Source organism: Carlito syrichta, unplaced genomic scaffold, assembly GCF_000164805.1.
Source record: "Carlito syrichta isolate Samal-C Ts95f unplaced genomic scaffold, Tarsius_syrichta-2.0.1 Scaffold314799, whole genome shotgun sequence".
Classification (NCBI taxonomy): Eukaryota; Metazoa; Chordata; class Mammalia; order Primates; family Tarsiidae; genus Carlito; species Carlito syrichta.
This window is the reverse complement of record NW_007258895.1, coordinates 197,722-217,738: the sequence shown is the minus strand read 5'-3', so window position 1 is coordinate 217,738 and position 20,017 is coordinate 197,722. Positions and strand designations below refer to the sequence as shown.

General features: G+C 52.4%; 1 protein-coding gene across 3 annotated transcripts in view; it reads left to right on the top strand.

Moving 5' to 3' along the window:
* MPRIP (myosin phosphatase Rho interacting protein) overlaps positions 1-20,017 on the top strand; it is a 145,010-nt gene that overhangs the window by 116,845 nt on the left and 8,148 nt on the right. For 2 of the 3 annotated variants that reach the window (XM_008071986.2, XM_008071987.1), the window contains exons 14-21: positions 811-1,384; positions 3,426-3,542; positions 14,418-14,565; positions 15,357-15,474; positions 16,910-17,069; positions 18,127-18,246; positions 18,516-18,602; positions 19,253-19,415. In XM_008071986.2, coding sequence (XP_008070177.1) covers positions 811-1,384; positions 3,426-3,542; positions 14,418-14,565; positions 15,357-15,474; positions 16,910-17,069; positions 18,127-18,246; positions 18,516-18,602; positions 19,253-19,415 — 1,487 coding nt within the window. Of the gene's footprint in view, positions 1-810; positions 1,385-3,425; positions 3,543-5,525; positions 10,614-14,417; positions 14,566-15,356; positions 15,475-16,909; positions 17,070-18,126; positions 18,247-18,515; positions 18,603-19,252; positions 19,416-20,017 lie in introns of those variants that run through there. The other variant, XM_021705888.1, reaches the window with a different exon arrangement.

The window sequence follows — 20,017 nt, the reverse complement described above, 5'->3', positions numbered from 1 at the left end:
TGGATTCCTTGGGCAAACACAGCTCCAGGCTGTGGACTGCTGCTGGGTAGGCAGAGGTACCAGTGGGTGACCTCCACAGTCCACACTCCTGGCCACCTCTCACTTCTTCTTCAGTGTGGCAGGTCACCTGGTTTTCTTCCCTCCTTCCCCATCCCAGCCCTTGACTACTGCATGGTGTGGGCTTGTGGCCACCTAGGCCACCTGTCTCCCTCACTTTTAGGTTGTCTTGGCCTCTTCATTCTAATTAGTCCATCACACCAGTAGCTGGAATGGACTTCTAGCACATGGATCTAATCATGTTACCTGCTTATTAAAACCTCTGAGACCTTCTAGGGAATTGGCTTGTTTTCCTTCATTCTGTTATCACTGTCTAGTCCAGGGATGCAAAGAGTTGGCCTCACCAGGTGTTTGGATAGCAGCTGTGCCCTGGGGCAGCCTACCACAACTCTTAGCCTTGGCCCTAGGCAGGACAGGACTGGCCTCTCTTACCTTTGGTTCTGTAGGAGTACCGGGGCTCTGCTGGTTCCATGCACCCCTCACAATACCTCTTCAGTTAAGAACCCTCCTAGCACCATCTTGCTGGAGGCGTCATCAACCAGCTGAAGCTCTTTTTCCTCCTCCCCATCAAAACTGGTTCTGGAAGGGACATTGGGGTAAAGGCAGAGCATTCCCGTCCCTCCCTGTGCTTAGGAAGCACAGGTGGGATAGAAAAGGACGTGGTACAAGTGGAGGCTGGGCGGTGTCTCTCTGTGGCCGGCCCTCTGACAAACAGAGGTCACAAGAGCCTATGTCCGCCCTCTTGCTCCACAGCTCATTGCCAGAGGAAAAGAACAAGAGCAGCCCCTCTTTTGAGACCTGTCCTAGGCTGAGTGAAAAGCAAGAGGTAGAGCCAGGGGAGCCAGACCCCGAGCAGAAGAGGAGCCGTGCACGAGAGAGGAGGCGGGAGGGCCGCTCCAAGACCTTTGACTGGGCCGAGTTCCGCCCCATTCAGCAGGCTCTGGCTCAGGAGAGGGCCAGCGCCGCGGGTTCCCCTGACATCCGTGAGCCCGGGCGCCCCGAGGCAGAGCCAGGTGAGCTAGAACGGGAGCGCGCACGGCGGCGGGAGGAGCGCCGCAAGCGCTTCGGCATGCTCGACACTGTGGACGGGCCTGGAGCCGAGGATGCAGCCCTGCGCATGGAAGTGGACCGGAGCCCGGGGCTGCCTGTGACCACTGACCTCAAGACACAGAATGTCCATGTGGAGATTGAACAGCGATGGCATCAGGTGGAGACCACCCCTCTCCGGGAAGAAAAACAGGTTCCCATCGCCCCCCTGCACCTGTCCTCCGAGGATGGAGGTGACCAACTCTCCACTCATGAGCTGACCACTCTGCTGGAGAAGGAGGTAATGGCCTGGGATGGGCTCCTTCCCACCACTATAGCAGCCTTTCCTGAGCATCAGCTGTGCCAGCTGTGACCTGAGGGGTTCAACCACACAATCCTTTAGGGACTTGCAGACCCCTAGGGGAGACCAGACAGATGAGGCCTTCCTTATAGCCCAGGCAGATGCTGAGAGATGCAGGAGAGTGCCAGCTCTCTTCATGCCAGGGGTAGGGCAGGGGTGTCAGATCTTTCAAGGACAGAGGAGTTCATCAGGCAGTTGGAGGACTGCCAGTTAGAGCCAGTGTGGCCAGACATGTGGTGAATAGGTTTGAGGGCCCAGAGGGTGGGCCTTGTTTGCCTGTTGAAGGGTAGGAGGGGCATAAGCAGGGTGAGGTGTGCATCTGCACTAGTCAGCTCTGGGTTGGACAGGTCGAAGCTGGAGGCAGAGATGAACCCATGAGCTTTTGAGGTGGCCTGGGGACAGTTAATCAGTCTGAAGATTAACTGTCAGGTGTTCTTTCATAGAAACATGTCCTAAAATCAGATCTGCCAGACTTCAACAGTGTATATCTGGACAGGATGTCCTGTGGCCAAGGAGGTATAGCATTTTAGTTTTCTGTAAAGCTCCCTGTTTGGCCCTCCATTTAGGGACAGTCTTCTGTGTGTTTCAGATGTGTTCTTTTATGAAAGTAGCTCAGTAAAGGGCCAGGTGCGGTGGCTCACACCAGTAATCCTAGCACTTTGGGAAACTGAGTCAGGAGGATTGACTGAGCCCAGCAGTTTGAGACCAGCCTGGGTAACCTAGCAAAACTTCATATCTACAGAAAATAAAAAAATTAGCTGAGCATGGTGGCATGTACCTGTAGTCCCAGCTACTCAGGAGGCTGAGGAGAGAAGATTGTCAGAGCTCAGGAGGTCGAGGCTATGCTGAGCTGTGATTGTGCTGCTGCATTCCAGCCTGAGTGAGACTTGACTTTAAAAAAAAGTAGCTCATTAAAGTTAAAGAGTTGCTACTTTGGCACACCTCACACTTCTCATCTTTTCCTATTTCATTAAGTTTATGAGGCTGAGTTATCACCAGCATCAACGCTTGGAAATTCCATTTTTCTATACCATTAGTAAAATAATAAAGACCAAATGAAATAAAAGAACAGTTCAAACTCTCATTGCTCTAAGCTACCAAAATGGGCCAGCCAGCTAGGAGGCCACACACTGACTCAGCAGTCTGAGGATCAGTCTAAACTATATGCAAATCGGATGTCTTGCTACCCCTCACAGCACAGCCTGGCAGTGCCTGGCTGCCCGCTGCACAGACAGCCCCACTCCACACAAGCCTCAGGGAGCAGACTGGGCAGTCCAGCACAAGGCCAAATATCGAGTAGCACGTAGGGGGTGTTTGGGGAAGGGGTGGATGGACAAGTGAGCAACTAAAGCTGTTGAAAACCAGAAGATTTTTAAATAGCTTACTTGTACATCTCCACATCTTGTATAAAGGAACTGTAGGAACCCTTTTTGCAAACAGAACTTTGTGGAATCCTTCATGTAAAAGTGTCAAATGGGGTAGTTTCAGCTGAGGTCATGGCAGGACCTAGAGCAAGGCTACCACGCTGAATGACCCCCATGGAGGCCAGCTAGGCCTGTGTGGCCACACTGGGGGCACTCAGAGGATCCTACAGAGGGATCTTCCTCCTGATGTAAACAAAGCCCTTGTTTTCCAGTGGACACTGCTCCCTCCTCAGAAATGAGCGGCCTATAGGGGACTTGGTACCTTGGTACCTGCATAGGACCTACACATTGGAGCCGTGAGCAGTTGTGGGGATCATATGGGCACCCAGGGCTGCTCAGGGTAGGAAGGACAAGCCAGTCTCATGGCCCCCATAGGGTACCACATGTGTCTTGTCACTGGTGGCTTGAGCTGCATGCAAGTCAAGGCCAGATCAGCATGTCTGCTGAAGTGTGGCAACTTCAAGACCTTTGAGCCATGTGGAAAACAGTGAAGGAATCTGCATGTTCTGTTGTTTTGTTGTCATGCTGCTTTAAAATGTATATATTTTTGCCAACAGTTGGAACAAAGCCAGAAGGAGGCCTCGGACCTTCTAGAGCAGAATCGGCTCCTGCAGGACCAGCTGAGGGTGGCCCTGGGCCGGGAGCAGAGCGCCCGGGAGGGCTACGTGCTGCAGGTAGGGCAGAGGGGCTGCTGTGGCCTGCAGTGTACTCAAGGGCTTCAGTGTGAAGGACCCATGCTCAGGCCCAAGCAGGCTAGGAATGTGCAAAGCCTGGCTGAGAAGGAACCACCTCTCCAACCTTGCACCTCCAGGCTTCTCTTCCATGGGACCGGGGCTGTCAGTGTGCTGGGGAAGGAAGGGGTCTCTGTGTTTATTTTTCTCTCCTAGTATGACATTTTGAGGAATCTGCCTAAAACCTCTATATGTGAGGACTTTTTTGGTAATAAAATCATTGTGGTGATCTTTCTGATCTGAAAGTAGCCAATATACATTTATTGTAAATACCATACATTTGCATGTTCTTTGTAATTGTTTGCACAGTAACAGTATTGGGCCCATTGTACAGACTGAGGAAATTGAATCACACAGTGAGCCAAGTGCATGCTTATGACGAATAGCAAGTTGATGGCAGAACTAGAGCTGGATTCCTCCTTCCTGCCTGTGTCTATACACACCTGCAGGCAGACTTGGGATTCTTGCCACCAGCCTAGTGGCCTAGTGTTTTACTTCCTGCCTAGTCGAAGGTTCAGGGGACACTGTGGCTACCCAGCCCTGAGCCAGCCCAGTCAGTTCAGCCCAGAGGGGATGAGGAGACAGCAGCCTGGGTTCTGAGCTGATAGCCCATACCTAGGATACGTCCACCAGGGATCTCTGTACCACAGAGTGTTAACCAGCAGCAAGATTCACAGGGGACACTTGAGTGTGTCACAAGAGGGAGCCCTGGCCGGGCGTGGTGGCTCAAGCCTATAATCCCAGCACTTTGGGAGGCCGAGGTGAGAGGATTGCCTCAGCCCAGGGGTTTGAGACCAGCCTGGGCAACTTGGTGAGACCTCATCTCCACAATAAAAAATAAAAAATTAGCTGGGCATTATAGCGCATGCCTGTAGTTCCAGCTACTTGTAAGGCTGAGGCAGAAGTATCGCCTGAGCCCAACAGGTCGAGGCTGAGGTGGCCGTGAGCATGCCACTGCACTCCAGCCTGGGTGACAGATTGAGACTCCAACTCAAAAAAAACAAGAGGGCTCCCTCATGTGGATGTATCACAAGGTAGGAGCTAGCCTGGTGCAAGGGCAGGTCTGCATGTGCCAACTATCCTGTAGCATGCCGAGTCTTGTGCTAGTTTTGGGGCACAAAACACATGCTTCTTCCCCCATGGAGCTGTCAAGTTGGTGGGGAGATTGATGAATAAGTGCTAGCAGACGAGTGAAATGGGGTGACAAACCAGGAAACCTAACTTCTCAGTGAAGGCTGAGAGTAGCATTAGAATCAGGGTCCTGGATTCAAGCCTGACCCTGCCACTGACCCCAGAAGCAAGTGCTTATGTCCCATCCCCTACAGCAGCAGTCTCCTGCCTGTGTAGACTTGGGTCTAGTGATCCCTGAGGGCCCTTAGGGCTCTCAAAGACCCAGAGTCTCTGTGATGAGCTGAGTGTCGACATTTTCAGACTGCCATGCACTGGTCTTGGTCTGAGTGGTCCCAGGCAGTAGATGGGATCAGGGGCACTTGGCTGCCCTCTGGCCAGTCTGCCTTGTTGACTCTCTGTGTTGGTTCTTCTGCTGCTTGTGCCCAGGACCTTCTCTTTCTTTCTTCCCCATGTGTCCTGGGCCCTCCTCCCCAGCACCTTCCACCGTAGTCATTGCCATGCCCAGTTCAGATTCTCAGGCACCAGGAGCTGGTGATGGTGGACCTCCCCCTGAGTCACTTGTGCAGGCCCTCCAGGTTTGCAGAGCATCTTTTTTAAACCTTGGTTAGGCCCTATCCTGTAAGAATTGATTCAAATCAGGTGGTAAAGATATAGGCTGAAAATCCCAAATTCAAAAATCCAAACTGTCCAAAATCTAAAGCTTTGAACACTGACATGCTCAAAGGAAATGCTCATTGGAGCATTTCATATTTCATATTTTTGGAATTGGGTTGCTCAACTGGTAATTATAATGCAAATATTTTAAAATCCGAAATACTTCTGACCCAAAGCATTTTGGATAAGGAATACTCAGCTTGTACTAGCAGTGGACTTTGCGCATTGCTAACCTGGGAACCTGCCTCTGTGTCTAACTTGGACAATTGCATGAGCCTACACTGAAGACCCTGTCACTCAGCACTGGTCAGAGCTGGTCTTTAAGACCTTCCCACCAACTCTAATAACTTGTGACTTTTTGCCACCCTTTTGAGCTTCGGAAATGCTTATAATCACAAATCAGAATGAGCAAAGGGGTCTTGGGGCTAAGGGTCAGAAGTCAGCTGCTGGGGTGGGTGCTGCACTAACTGCTGGGAGGAGCTTGCATGTTTGGATGTCAAGCGTGGAGTTTAACTTGAATTTAACATAACTGAGTGTCACATCTGTGGCTTCCCTGGCCAGAGACCGAGAGAGAGCCAGAGGCAGGCCAAATTCTTAGCTGAGCTCGTCTCACTCCTGTTCATGTTGTTTCTCCCTGCACTACATTAGTTCTGTCTATTCTGCATGCCTTTCTGTTTGGGGAGTTTTGTTTAATTTGTGTTTTGTTTCTTGCATGCTTCACTTTCTTATGTTGAACCTCCACAAAGGTTTTGTTTTGTTGATTATTGTATTTTACTCCATGGTTTCCGTGTCCCTCCCCCCACCAACCCCATCCTCGTTTTGTCTTCTTACAGGTAGAGAGTAGTTCCTCCTGTTACTGTAGAGGACTGACTACACTTTCCAAAGGAAAATGTTCCAAATGTCACCTTGCTGGCATCTCACAAGCGTTACCTTCCTTCCTTCTCTTCCTCTCTTAGAAGGAAGTGACATCATTCATCTACTTATTTACGTCCTGCGCTTTTTTAGGATTTGTTGTCAAGAACTGTGTACTTTTTATTTTGCAACACAAACAGGCAGCTGCAGGTACTCTGCTTCTCCCTCCTGTCCCTTTTCCCAGCTGCTTTCTGTCCTTTGGTCTTCGTTTTGCTTCTCAGTGTGTTCCATTATTCACTTTTGTTTGGTTTATTTCTCCTAGAAGCTATTTGGTTAAAGCTGTTTTTTGATGTTATTGTCCTTGTTTTCTGTTACCTGGAAGCAGCTACTTACCCCCCCCAAAAAAAACAAAAACAAAAAACCCCCCAAATTAAGATGATTTGTTGGCTTTTTTTAAATGGGAAAAAAGTTGTGCAAAGGATAACCAAGCCCACCAAGGAGCTTTTCTGTGGTTGTTCCTGGCCAGAGGTGTGACACTCAGAACTGAGAGGCCCGAGTGTTACTAACCAATATTTAATCGGTTTTTTTAAGACTGAAGTGGCCACCTCCCCATCGGGCGCCTGGCAGAGGCTCCATAGAGTCAACCAAGACCTCCAAAATGAGCTTGAAGCCCAGTGCCAGCGCCAGGAGCTGATCACGCACCAGATTCAGACCTTGAAGCATAGCTATGGGGAGGCCAAGGACGCGATCCGGCACCATGAGGCCGAGATCCGGAGCCTCCAGGCCCGGCTCAGCAACGCGGCCGCCGAGCTGGCCATCAAGGAGCAGGCACTGGCCAAGCTCAAGGCAGACCTGAAGCGGGAGCAAGGCCGGGTCCGCGAGCAGCTGGAGGAGCGGCAGCACAGTGAGGCAGCGCTGAGCGGCCAGCTGAGGGCCAGTGAGCAGAAGCTCAAGAGCGCTGAGGCCCTGCTGCTGGAGAAGACACAGGAGCTGCGTGACCTGGAGATGCAGCAGGCACTTCAGCGGGACCGGCAGAAGGAGGTGCAGAGGTTGCAGGAGCGCATCGCTGACCTTAGCCAGCAGCTGGGTGCCAGCGAGCAGGCCCAGCGGCTGATGGAGGAGAAACTGCAGAGGAACTACGAGTTGCTGCTGGAGAGCTGCGAGAAGGAGAAGCAGGCACTGCTGCATAACCTGAAGGAGGTGGAGGACAAGGCCAGTGCCTACGAGGACCAGCTGCAGGGCCACGCACAGCAGGTGGAGGCCCTGCAGAAGGAGAAACTGAGTGCCACATTCGAGGGCAGTGAGCAAGTGCATCAGCTAGAGGAGCAGCTGGAAGCACGGGAGGCCAGTGTGCGCAGGCTCGCCGAGCATGTGCAGAGCCTCTGTGAAGAGCGCGACCTCCTTAGGCAGCGGTTCCAGGAGTTGACGGAGCGCGTGGCTGCATCTGATGGGAATGTGGCTGAGCTGCAAGAGAAGCTGAGGGGAAAAGAGGCCGACTACCAGAACCTGGAGCACTCCTACCAGAGGGTCTCCAGCCAGCTCCAGAGCATGCACACACTGTTGAAAGAGAAGGAAGAAGAGCTGGAGCACATCAAGGAAGTACACGAAAAGGTTCTGGAAAAGAAAGATCAGGACCTCAATGAGGCATTGGTTAAGATGGTTGCCTTGGGGAGCAGCTTAGAGGAAACAGAAATTAAACTCCAGGCAAAGGAAGAGATTTTAAGGAAATTTGTAAGTGAGTCTCCAAAGGATACAGAAGAGCCACAGAGAGCCCTGGAAGAAACGGAAGAGGATGGCACTTTACTCTTGGGCCAGCAGCTCCAAGCCACTGGAGTACCCCTGGGCTTCCCACACACAAGGCTTGAGGATGAAGACCCAGGGGTTGTCTTGGGGGAGGAACGTGGCAACGACAGTCCCAGTAGAGAAGAGGGCATGGTGCACCTGAAGTCAGTTGCAGTGCCTGACAGGGAGGGCCATTTGCAGAGTACAGCCAGACTTGACCAAGGGATACCCGGTGTGAAAAGGCAAAGGATCCGGTTCTCCACTATCCAGTGCCAAAGATACGTCCACCCTGAAGGGTCCGAGAAGACCTGGACCAGCAGCACATCTTCTGACACTAGCCAGGACCGGTCACCCTCTGAGGAAAGCATGTCCTCGGAGCCCATGCCCAGCACGTTGCCTGCAGCTGGCGACTCCGAGACATATCTCTCCATCATCCACTCCTTAGAGACCAAGCTCTATGTCACAGAGGAGAAGCTCAAAGACGTGACTGTGAGGCTGGAGAGCCAGCAGGGCCAGAGCCGGGAGGCGCTGCTTGCTCTGCACCACCAGTGGGCAGGCACTGAGGCCCAGCTGCGTGAGCAGCTCCATGCCAGCCTGCTCCAGGTCGGTGCGCTGGCCTCCCAGCTAGAGCAGGAGAGGCAGGAGAGGGCCAGAAAGGTTGAAGGACACGTGGGGGAGCTCGGAGACTTCCAGGTAAAGAACAGTCAGGCCCTGGCATGCTTGGAAAGCTGCCGAGAACAGCTGAGGTCACTGCCGAGGGCCAGCCAGGAGGAGGAGCAAGACACCCGTGTGGCCTCCCTAGCCAGCGTTGAGAGCACACTCATCAGCGCCATCCAGGCCCTGCAGCACTGGCCAGCCCCTGCCAGCAGTGGGGCCCATGCTCACCTGGAGGAGAGCAGCATCGTGGAGGACGGGAAGCCAACCTCTCAGCAGCGCCCCCAGCCCGAGCTGACCGAACAGGAGCAAGTGAAGCTCCTTTCTGATCAAATAGCTCTGGAGGCCTCACTGATCAGCCAAATAGCAGACTCTTTAAAGGACACAACATCAGATATCTCCCGTGTTCTCCATGAGATTTCACAGTCAGGAAAGCTGCCGCTGGAGTCTGCTGGGTCCCCCGCAGATGCCTGGGCCAGGAAGGTGCTGGTGGATGGTGAGTTCTGGAGCCAGGTCGAGTCCCTGAGGAAGCACTTGGGGACACTGGGAGGAGAGGCAGTTGGTACATCAGGAGGCGGGCAGCCGAGCATCCCACAAGGCCTGGCCGACGCCACATGGGTCAGGGCAGAGCTCAGCTTTGCCACACAGTCGGTGAGGGAGTCGTTCCACCGTAGGTTACAGAGCGTCCGGGAGACCCTACGGGGGACCCAGATGGCCCTGCGGCAGCACAAGTGCCTACTGAGAGAAATCCTGGGAGCCTACCAAACCCCTGACTTTGAGAGAGTGATGCAACAGGTTTCAGAAGCCCTCAGGCTTCCAGCGGGTAGGGAAGATGGTGTGCAGCTGTCCTGGGACCTGAGCCCCTTAGGAGAAGTCCTGAGCCAAGATTCAGATGGTTCCCAGGAACCCTTTCCTTTGTCCAACCAGAGCTCCAGGGCCCTTGTTGCTATTCAGGAAGAGCTCGCCCAGCAGCTAAAGGAGAAGGCCAGTCTCTTAGAGGAGATATCTGTGGCTTTACCATCTCTACCGCCTGTGGAGTCACTGGGAGATTGTCGGAAGCTTCTCCAGGCGTCTCAGAGTCTCTCGTATAACAATTGTTTGGGAGGCCTCGGTCAGTATTCTTCATTATTGGTTCAAGATGCAATTATTCAGGCCCAGGTGTGTTATGCGGCCTGCAGAATCCGGCTGGATTATGAGAAGGAGCTCCAGCTCTGCAAGGAGTCCTGGCAGACCAGGGGGCCCTCCTGCCCAGAGCAGGCACAGGCTGCCAGGGCCCTGAGGGAGGAGTATGAAGAGCTTCTCCGCAAGCAGAAGAGCGAGTACCTGGATGTGATTGCCATCATTGAAAGGGAGAACGCCGCACTCAAGGCCAAGGCCGCCCAGCTAGACCATCAGCAGCAACGTCTGGAAGAGGCAGAAAGCAAGCACAGTGCAAGCATGTTTGCCCTGCAGGGAAGGTATGAGGAGGAGATCAGGTGCGTGGTGGAGCAGCTGAACAGGACCGAGAACACACTGCAGGCCGAGCGTAGCCGCGTCCTGAGCCAGCTGGATGCCTCTGTTAGAGACAGGCAGGACATGGAGAGGCACCACGGCGAGCAGATGCAGACCCTAGAGGACAGGTTCCAGCTGAAGATCAAGGAGCTACAGACGATCCACGAGGAGGAGCTTAGGACCTTGCAGGAGCACTACACGCAGAACCTGCAGTGCCTGCAGGAGACCCTGCGCCTCTACCAAGAGCAGCACCCCAAGGCTCTGCTGGCCCCTGCACCCCGCTGGCAGGCAGCTGAGGGGGAGGCCGACTCCATGACAGGGCTGAGGGAGCGTATCCAGGAGCTGGAGGCCCAGATGAATATCATGCGGGAGGAGCTGGGCCACAAGGACCTAGAAGGCGACGCGGCGACACTTCGGGAGAAGTATCAGAGGGACTTTGAGAACCTCAAGGTCTTACCTCACCATTCTATTTGCAAAGCAGATTCTCCTTGAGATGGGAGCAGGTGTTGGGGCGTCTGGCTCTTAGGGTGGAACTAGAGATGCTTCTTGGCTCTCAGCTGTGCAGGCAGAATCAAGGGACATGCTGCTGTCTCTCTGTTCGCTGGCCATGGTGTGGTCTCCGAGCAGGACCTGAGCCACAGCTTGGCCTTCTGTTCAGCATCACCACCTAGAAGGAGAGCTAGCAGGAAGGCATCAGGATCCCTGGTGCGAGAGGAGAGTGTAATCTTCCCATTGCCTCTCCACCTGCTTAAGGTGGCCTCTCTATGTTTCCCCAGAGCAGTCCCTGCTCCCTGCCCCCAGCCTTGCCTTCTTCCTACCCCCCACAGAGCCCCGTCTAGTCTAGCACAGACCCTGGGGCCCAAAGCCACCTTGGAGGGCAGCCTCCTCCTGACTGCCCTAACAGAGTGGTGCTGGGTTTTCCCAACAGTTAGGAATATTTGCAAGACAGTGTCAAACGCCCCTCTCCCAAAGGCGTTTGATGGGCGCTGTGGTGAGAAGTGTCTTCCTACTAAGCATGGCCTCTAACCGCTCTTGTTCCCTTCTCAGGAGCTTTGAAAAGTAGGCTTCTGGCTGGGCGTGGTGACTAATGCCTATAATCCCAGCACTTTGGGAGGCAGAGGTGAGAGGATTGCCTGAGCCCATGGGAAACCTCTTCTCTACAATAAGTCAAAAAAATTAGCCAGGCATGATGGCACATGCCTGTAGTTCCAGCTCCTTGGAAGGCTGAGGTGAAAGGTTCACCTGAGCCCAGCAGGTAGAGGCTTTGGTGGCCGTGAGCGTGCCACTGTACTCCAGCCGGGCAACAGAGTGAGACTCCAACTCAAAAACAAAAAAAAAAAGTAGGCTTTCCCTGGGAACTGGTCCCACACCCCCATCCTGTGAGGCCCTGGCACACAAAGGTGACATGCCAGTGCCCTCAGGGGTTGGGGTCAATGGACACCTAGGCTGTCTGGTCCCCACTTTGTAGTTACAGGCCACACCACATGTGTGGCTGCCGGGCGTCTTTGTGAACATCTTGCCATTCCTTAGATGCAGAAGTTTGCCCTGATACCTGTTCCCTTACATTCTTCCCCCCGGAAGCTGCCCCAGTAAATGTCCAGGCCCCTCGCAAACTGTGATCAGATGGTGCCTCCCCCACTCACACGGCAGAGCTGGATTCACACACTGTATCCTGGACCAGTCATGAGCCACTGTCCAGCAGGACACCCATGGGTTTGTTTCCCACCACCTTACTCCTCTAGCTCTGAATGAAAAATGAAGCCATGCTGTGAGTTAGCAGCTCATTGCATGACCTCTGTGTGACAAAGCAGCCCCTGCCCAGGCAAGCAGGTGTGGTCATCTCAGCCTTTACCACCATTCTTTCCCCAGTCAATCAAAACTTTTTAGAAACTTATGAATTCTCAGTTTTAACAGCTGTTTTACAAAAGTGTCTAAATGATGATGCTATGGCCAGATGACTGAGCACAGCATCCAGATGGGGCCAGGTATACTTGGAAAAGTAAACTGCACAAGCCTTTCCCAAACATCCTTCCGAGTGCTCTTTCCTGCAGAACACCCAGCAGCTTTCCAAACGCCCAGTATGGTCTGTGGGGGCAGGGCCTGACTGCATCCCCTGCAGCAGTGACCTACTTCCTGTTTGCATCCACAAGCGCCCCCTCCATGGTGAGCCTGTTGGAGGTTAGCCAGGTATAGACAATGTCCAGTGCTGTGATGTCATAGCAACAGGTGACAAGGAATCTGAAAGAAGAGGACTGCCTCATGTTGAAAATTCGACAGAGGTTGTGCTGGGTCCGGTGTTGCCAGGGGGAGGCCCCTTGAGTACATATCACGATGGGGCTCCAGGGGCTTGGACTCTGTTCGCTCCCTTAGCCACCATTGCATAGCGTCCCCTTTTGTGCCTGGGAGCTTCCAGCCTGGGTGTGGTGTTCTCACTCACCCCTTCAGACATGCAGAATTTGTAGCCAGATGGCACCTTGCGAGAGCCTAGCTGGTGGCTGTGACTAACCTGACTAAGTTTTGGCCAGAGAGCCCCTTCTCTGACACACACAGGCTGAGGTCTGCCCATATCACACCCTGACTCTGTATAGAATCAGTCATGGTCCCAGGAATAACTGACTTTAAAATTTGTTAGCAGATCAATTTTTTTTTTAAATAAACTCTCTCCAAAGAAGCAGCTGGGTCTTTAAAGATACATTAGTGCTTCTGTTAGATTTTTATTCCTTATTTTTATATGTTCCAAAACACTCAAATCAAAATAAGATTTTTGGCTAGAAAATAGGCCGGAGGGGTGGGGGGAAGGGACTCGAAAGACCTGCTAGTTAAGTATGTTACTTAGAGCTACATATGAATCAGAGCGGGAGGGAGAACAAGGAGCTCAACATCAGGGTCCGAGGGCCAGGAGCCAGCTCTGGAGTTCCTGTAGCCATCCTGAGGGGTGAGGGAGACAGGCGCTTCCAGATGAAGTCACTGAGAGGGGATGCCCAGTAGTGGGACAGTAGTTGAGACATTTGCCCAGTGCTGCAAATATGTTGCAGTCAAGTCCAGACTGACCAGGAGTTTGGCAGTACTGCCTGAGGCTCTCTGAAAGGGCCCTCGGCTAACTGAGCATGGTGAGTGGATTTCTTGGCATCCCTTCTTGAATCCATGAGCAAGAAGACTGGCCAAGTGGTATAAAGTTGGGAGTCTGGAGTGGGGCATCGCCCCATACTTGTATTTGGAATGTGACATGGCCATATTCTTCCAGTTTCTAAAACTCGATGAAAGGCCTGATCCGTATCCTCTAGTGGATCTTGTAGGGAATTTAGAAAGTGTGTTCCCATACGCAAAATACCCGCACACCCCAACCCTCCTGGGTTGGTGAGCACAACTCTGGTAACCAGGCCTGGCTTCCCAGGTGCATGTGGGGTGGCTTGCTCTCTTCCTGCAGCATTCCTGTGTCCTTCCAGGGTGTAACAAGGCACAGATGAGCTGGAAAGCAGGCCTTCTATGTCTTCTTATAGTTAGCAGAGGCACTAATTAATTGGTGCCCATCTTTACTCTCCTTTGAAACAAACAGGAAGAAAGACTCAGGCTAGAATGGATGAGATCTTATTCCCTCAGATGACACCTGAGTGGTTAAATGACCAGTTTAAGGTTGCCAGCTGGCTAGAGCAGGGCCAGACCCCTTATCTCCAGAAGTGGGCTCTGTGTACTTCCAGTCCACCACTGAATGAGAGAGTCCCTAGCCCGGAGCCTGCTGGGCTACCCACCATTCATGGGCTGGCTTGGTTCCATCTAGTGGAAAGATCCCTCATCATTATTGGATGGGCATCCAGAGCCTCTCACTGTGTCGTTCTACCCCAGACACAACCAACCTCCGCACATGTGCTCTGTTCTCCTTCATGTGGATCCTACATGGCAGCGACACAGGAAGGTACAGGATTGGCTGGCTTAAATTTCAAGGCAGCCTCTCTGCACCTATCCTACCAACTCCTCCCTGCAAGTAAATAGGGCTCAGACCAGTCACATAAATAAGATATAGAATTTACATACGTGAACACCCTTTTCTAGATGCTCAGATTAGTATCAGCATTCATGAGAATTTCCAGACAGCCCAGGGAGCCTGCTCACCCTCAGGCTGCCCAGGCATGTTCAGTGAGTGTCGAGCCACAGTGGAGCCTGGATGGGGCAGGGTTGCTGGCTCACTTATTAAACAGGGCACCCAACTTGAAGGGTAAAGAAAGACATCAACAAAGTTCCTTTTGTGTTTTGCAGGCCACATGCGAGCGAGGGTTTGCAGCAATGGAGGAAACACATCAGAAGAAGATTGAAGATTTGCAGAGGCAGCATCAGCGGGAGCTGGAGAAACTACGGGAGGAGAAAGACCGCCTCCTGGCTGAGGAGACAGCGGCTACCATCTCAGGTGAAGGCTGGGATGACCCCAAGGGCAAGTCAGATGGTTGACTTTTCTTGAACTAAATGAACAACTCAGGCAACTTTGAATTTCCTTTTGTCTGAGATTTAAGCATCGTTGAAGAGGGTTCTATTTGCTCTGAGGCAGCAGCTAGTTTTAGGAGCCTTTGAGCACTTCCCTGTCAAGAGCCAGCACTCCAACGCACTGACCATCAATGTGATTGGCTACACTTGAGGGCCTGTCCCAGCCTCATCAGACTGATGGGTGGCTTTTCCTCTTGACAGACACCTGTCAGCATGAGACCGCCTCTGGCCAGAGTACCCAGTAACATCAGAGCATGAGGGTCCTGAGCAAGCACTGCCTTCTGTTTTATGTTGTCTTTCCTCTGTGTCATTAATTCGTCATTAATTGTTACTTTACAGTGGTATGTTATTTTAGTGCCAAGGAAGAAAATACACCAGCCCAAAAGCTTGTTTTAAACTCATGTTTAAATTTAACATTGACATTTATTTAATCAGTTTGGTTTTCTTCTAATACACACACACACACACACACACACACACACACACACTCCTCTGCATCCCTTCTAGGGAATAAGGGTAGTTCATTGGGAATTCTTCCAGCATGCATCCACCTCAGAGAATTGGTTTGTGAAGGGCTAGCCTGTCAAAGAAAATCCAACTACTGATTGATTAAGTGTTAATAGCAGGCAAATGTCACCTTGTTCCATGGAACTTGTCCCTAATCATGGAGAGGGAAGGCATGACCCCTTGGTGCTGAGGATGTGTCCTTGCCTGCAGCCATTGAAGCCATGAAGAATGCTCACCGGGAGGAGATGGAGCGGGAACTGGAGAAGAGCCAGCGATCCCAGATCAGCAGCATCAACTCAGACATCGAGGCCCTGAGGCGGCAATATCTGTGAGTGGGCCTGGCCCTGCCACATCCTGCCTGTTGGAGGGACCCCTGGAGAGAGCAGCTGACAGGGGAGGGGGAGCAGCCAGGCAGCAAGCTGGTGCCCTTCTGTGTCTTTGCAAAGACCTCTGAGAGTTGGGTCCCAGGGGTACATGGGTGCTGAGGGCAGCACAGACACCCTTCAGTCCAGTGACAGGAAGTGGCCCAAGTGAAGCCTCCTATATTCAAATAAGAATTGATCCCTAGCCAGGCTCGGTGGCTCAGCCTGTAATCCCGCGCCTTTGGGAGGCTGAGGTGAGTGGATTGCCTGAGCCCGCGGGTTCGAGACCCGCCTGGGCAACTTGGCGAGACCTCATCTCTACAATAAATCAAAAATTAGCCGGGCGTGGTAGCACACGCCTGTAGTTCCAGCTACTTGGAAGGCTGAGGCGGAAGGATCGCCGGAGCCCAGCAGGTCGAGGCTATGGTGGCCGGGAGCGGCCACTGCACTCCAGTCTGGGCGACAGAGTGAGACTCCAACTCAAAAAAAAAGAAAAGAAAAGAATTGATCCCTGAAATGCAAAGAACAAGATGCAGCAGCTACTGCGTCACTAGCCTACCAGTAGCCAGGCAACTGAGACTTGGTGCCCCACACTCTGTGGCTGTTTGTGGCAGAAGCCACCACAATCGCTGTGGTTTAAAACCACACATGCACTGATTCCCTCTGCATAGGCAGGAGTATGAAGAGCTGATACCAGAACAGTTGCTGTTGATTTTTCCATAGAATTGATATGACTGGGAGACTGGCCACTGTTACAGCTATGTGGTACTTATCTGGAGTATTTGTAGTGTCACAGAAGCCAGGGTCCTTACCTTAGGAGTGGGCAGTGCAGTCAGGCGCTAAGGTCACAGCAGCTTGGGAAGCATCTTGTAGAGGGTCATGCTCACCTCATCTGGGGCGAGGTGGCCAGGGCTGGAACCTGGGCAGCTCATTAGGAAGCCCCTTGTCCCTAGTTCCTCCTGTGGGAGAAATGGCCCTTCTGGATCCAGGGTGACCAGAGCAGCCTCACGAAGGCTGGTTTTCTACATCTTGCATAGAACCTGATTCTGGCTGTCAGACACAGATGGCCTCAAAAGTTGGTTTACTGAAAACAAATCCCAAGTCAGTCCCAGAAATGAGATGTCTGTATGGCCATGAGGACTGGATTCTGCCCTGACTGGTATCCTCAGAGAAGTGCTGACTGTAGGACTACTGGGTTGTGTGAAAGAGGACCAGGAGAGATGTGTGACCTATCTCTGTAAGGAGTCTCTTAACTCTAAATGGCACAAGCTGATTGGGACAACAGACTGTGCAGACCTGGCCTCTGTGTTCAGCTCACTCTGGTGTCCAGAAGGGTCACGAGGCCTCTAGAGGCCTGGGTCCCTGAAGCAGGCAGAGGAGTGAGCGCTGTCCTCTCCCCAGGGAGGAGCTGCAGTCAGTGCAGCGGGAGCTGGAGGTCCTCTCAGAGCAGTACTCGCAGAAGTGTCTGGAAAATGCCCACCTGGCCCAGGCGCTGGAGGCTGAGCGGCAGGCCCTGCGGCAGTGCCAGCGCGAGAACCAGGAGCTCAACGCCCACAACCAGGTGAGCCCATGGCTCAAGAGCCCACGCTAGAGCTGGGGCCAGGCCTCATCCTGTAGGTGGTCCCGAGGGTCGCCGAGCCATGCAGTGGCTGCCTGACCCTGAGGCTTCTTGCCAACCAGCATATGGCCATCTGATATCTCTCTTTGTTGACAGATACTTACTGCAGGTAGCTGGAGCAAGGCTGTAGTGCCACACAATCAACATCTACGTGTGGAATCACTCTTGCTTTGGCCCTTTCTGAGACTCTGAGATATCTTAATGTTGTCTCTGTATCTCTGGTTTGTTGTTGCTGGGCAGAGCCTGGGAGGACCATCAGGATCTCCCAGCCGCTAGGGTGAGACTGAGCTGAAACTGCTCAGAGTCATGTACCCTCCTCACATTTAATTTGTCAGAATGTTTTAGAATTTACCTGTTCCTCAGAAAATTGAGGTACATTTAAATCCTGGCTAACTGAAAGGTTTGAATCAGGTTAAGTTCAACATTAGCTTTTCTGTGAGCATCAATTTAAACAACCCACTGTACAACCGCACCCTGCGAGAACTCCCCTTGGTACTGGGCACACAGCCTCGCCCTCGCCCAGGGCCTCCCCATGACCACAGCCCACTGCACAGCACCGTGTATGATGATGAGGCTGATCAGACAGGACTGGGGCCACTCAGTCACTGTTGTGGCTTGACAATGACCACTGTCAGCTGGAAAGCAGGCCCAGAGAGTGGTGTCATTCTGTAAGAGCTCACAGGGGACAAACCAGGAAATAAACTGATGCTAGTTATTGTGACAGAAGGTAATTAGGGTTATTGATCACATGCCATGTACACAGTTCTCCAAGTGCTTAAAGAACCCATATCAACAGCTCTGAGAGGGCTGCAAGCCACAGGTAGCGACATTCTCGTGCACTGGATCTCAGCTCCAACAATGTGCATGAGTGCTGCTCATAGGCCCATGCCTGGGCACCTGGTCTTTGCACGATGATGGTGAGAAAGGGCCTTCCCAGGTTGTGTGTATGACCCAGCCCAGGCAGCTCTGGGAGTATCTCTGCTGTGTTGCTGTCCCCTAGGAGCTGAACAACCGCCTGGCTGCGGAGATCACACGGTTACGGACGCTGCTAACTGGGGACGGTGGTGGAGAGGCTGCTGGGTCACCTCTCACACAAGGGAAGGATGCCTATGAGTTGGAGGTACTGTTGGTAGCCAGACCCTGCTTTACTCATCTCTGTACCCCTGGAGCCCAAGGGGAGACAGGGTTGTTGGAAGGACAAGACGTGAGACAGCAAGAGTGGAAGTGCACAGGAAGCTCCAAAAGTCACCCCACAGTGGCAAAGGAGCAGTTAGCTGCCAGTGGTAGGGGAACCATGGGTGGAGCAGTGCCCTTGGGAGGTGGGGGCATCCTGAATGGCCACAGTCCCTCCCCCTCTTCAATGTTGATCTCTGATTTTTCTCTCTCTAGGTCTTATTGCGGGTCAAGGAGTCGGAGATACAGTACCTGAAACAGGAAATTAGCTCCCTCAAGGACGAGCTACAGACGGCATTGCGGGTAACACTATGAGAGGGCTGGTCTGGGGACAGGCTCTAGGTGACATACATCTCCCAAATTCACAGCCTGGGACTCAGCACAGGCTGTTCTAGAGCAGATTTCACTGTCATGAGGAAGGCAGTTTCAAAATGGAGTTCTCTTAAAAGGCCAGCTTACAATAGTTGTCCTTTTCATTTATGTATTTTTTGTGTGCTTCAGCGGGAACGGTGAAACCCAAGAGAAAAGTCCTGGGATTAAAAGGCACCAAAAAAAACAAAAAGAGGAATCTTGTGAAGTGAGATGAGGCCTGACTGGCCAGTCGCTTAGAAAATTCAAGCCAGACAGGGTTTTCCAGGCTGAAACCCACAAGGGCGGGTCCTGGACACTGAAGGCCATACCAGGCTGGCCAGCCAGCCTTGAGCATTGCCTGTCTGTGCTCACCAGACCTGGGAATTCTTGTACCATGTTCAGACAGCCTTGTCCATGTCCTTAGGCCCTGTGGTTTTCCTTTGTGTTCAGTTTCTGCCTCTGGAAAACAGAGGTTACCAAGCCTCCTCTCCTGCCTGCAGCCAGTCGTCTCATCATGATCAGCCCCCAGGAGATAGGTGGGAAATGCGGGACCTTCCTCCCTATCTGTAACTACCATTTGCTTCTGTCATTTCACTGCCAAGGACAAGAAGTATGCTAGTGACAAGTACAAAGACATCTACACGGAGCTCAGCATTGCGAAGGCAAAGGCCGATTGCGACATCAGCAGGTTGAAGGAGCAGCTGAAAGCCGCGACAGAAGCGCTAGGGGAAAAGTCCCCTGAGAGTGCTGCAGTGTCGGGATACGGTGTGTTCTTGGGTTGTAACCACTGGATTATTCCTTGGGAGCTTGTGGGGATTTGGTCCCAGAGGTTTCCTGGTGATTGAGTCAAAGCAGGAGAGTCTCTATGCTACTCACCCAGGTTTCCTCGCAGAGCAGGAGCATGGGCCTGCACATGGTCCTCCACACAATCTGCGGGATCGGACACTGCTATCCCTCCCAGCACCTGATGTGATGCCAGATACTGCTGATTGCTCTGCGGAGCAACCATACCATCAGCATAATATTTTAAAAGTAATAACAAGCTTTGTTTCTCTGTTTTCCTAAAGAATTCAGTAACTGGGTAGAAGCAACTCTCACTAAGTGCTTGGAAGGGGAAGGCAGGGTAGGAAGCTCCCTACTTTCTCAAATGAACAGCAGGCTGATTCCTTTCTTTATTGACTGAAAACATTTAGGTACCCATGTAAAACATAGGTGACAGAAAGATTGAAGATCTAACATCTTATTAGGCACTTTCAGATAATACATGACTTCATTTGACCTTCATCTTGACCTATTAAAAAAAGACTCACAAGCCGGGCTCGGTGACTCAGCCTGTAATCCCACGCCTTTGGGAGGCTGAGGTGAGT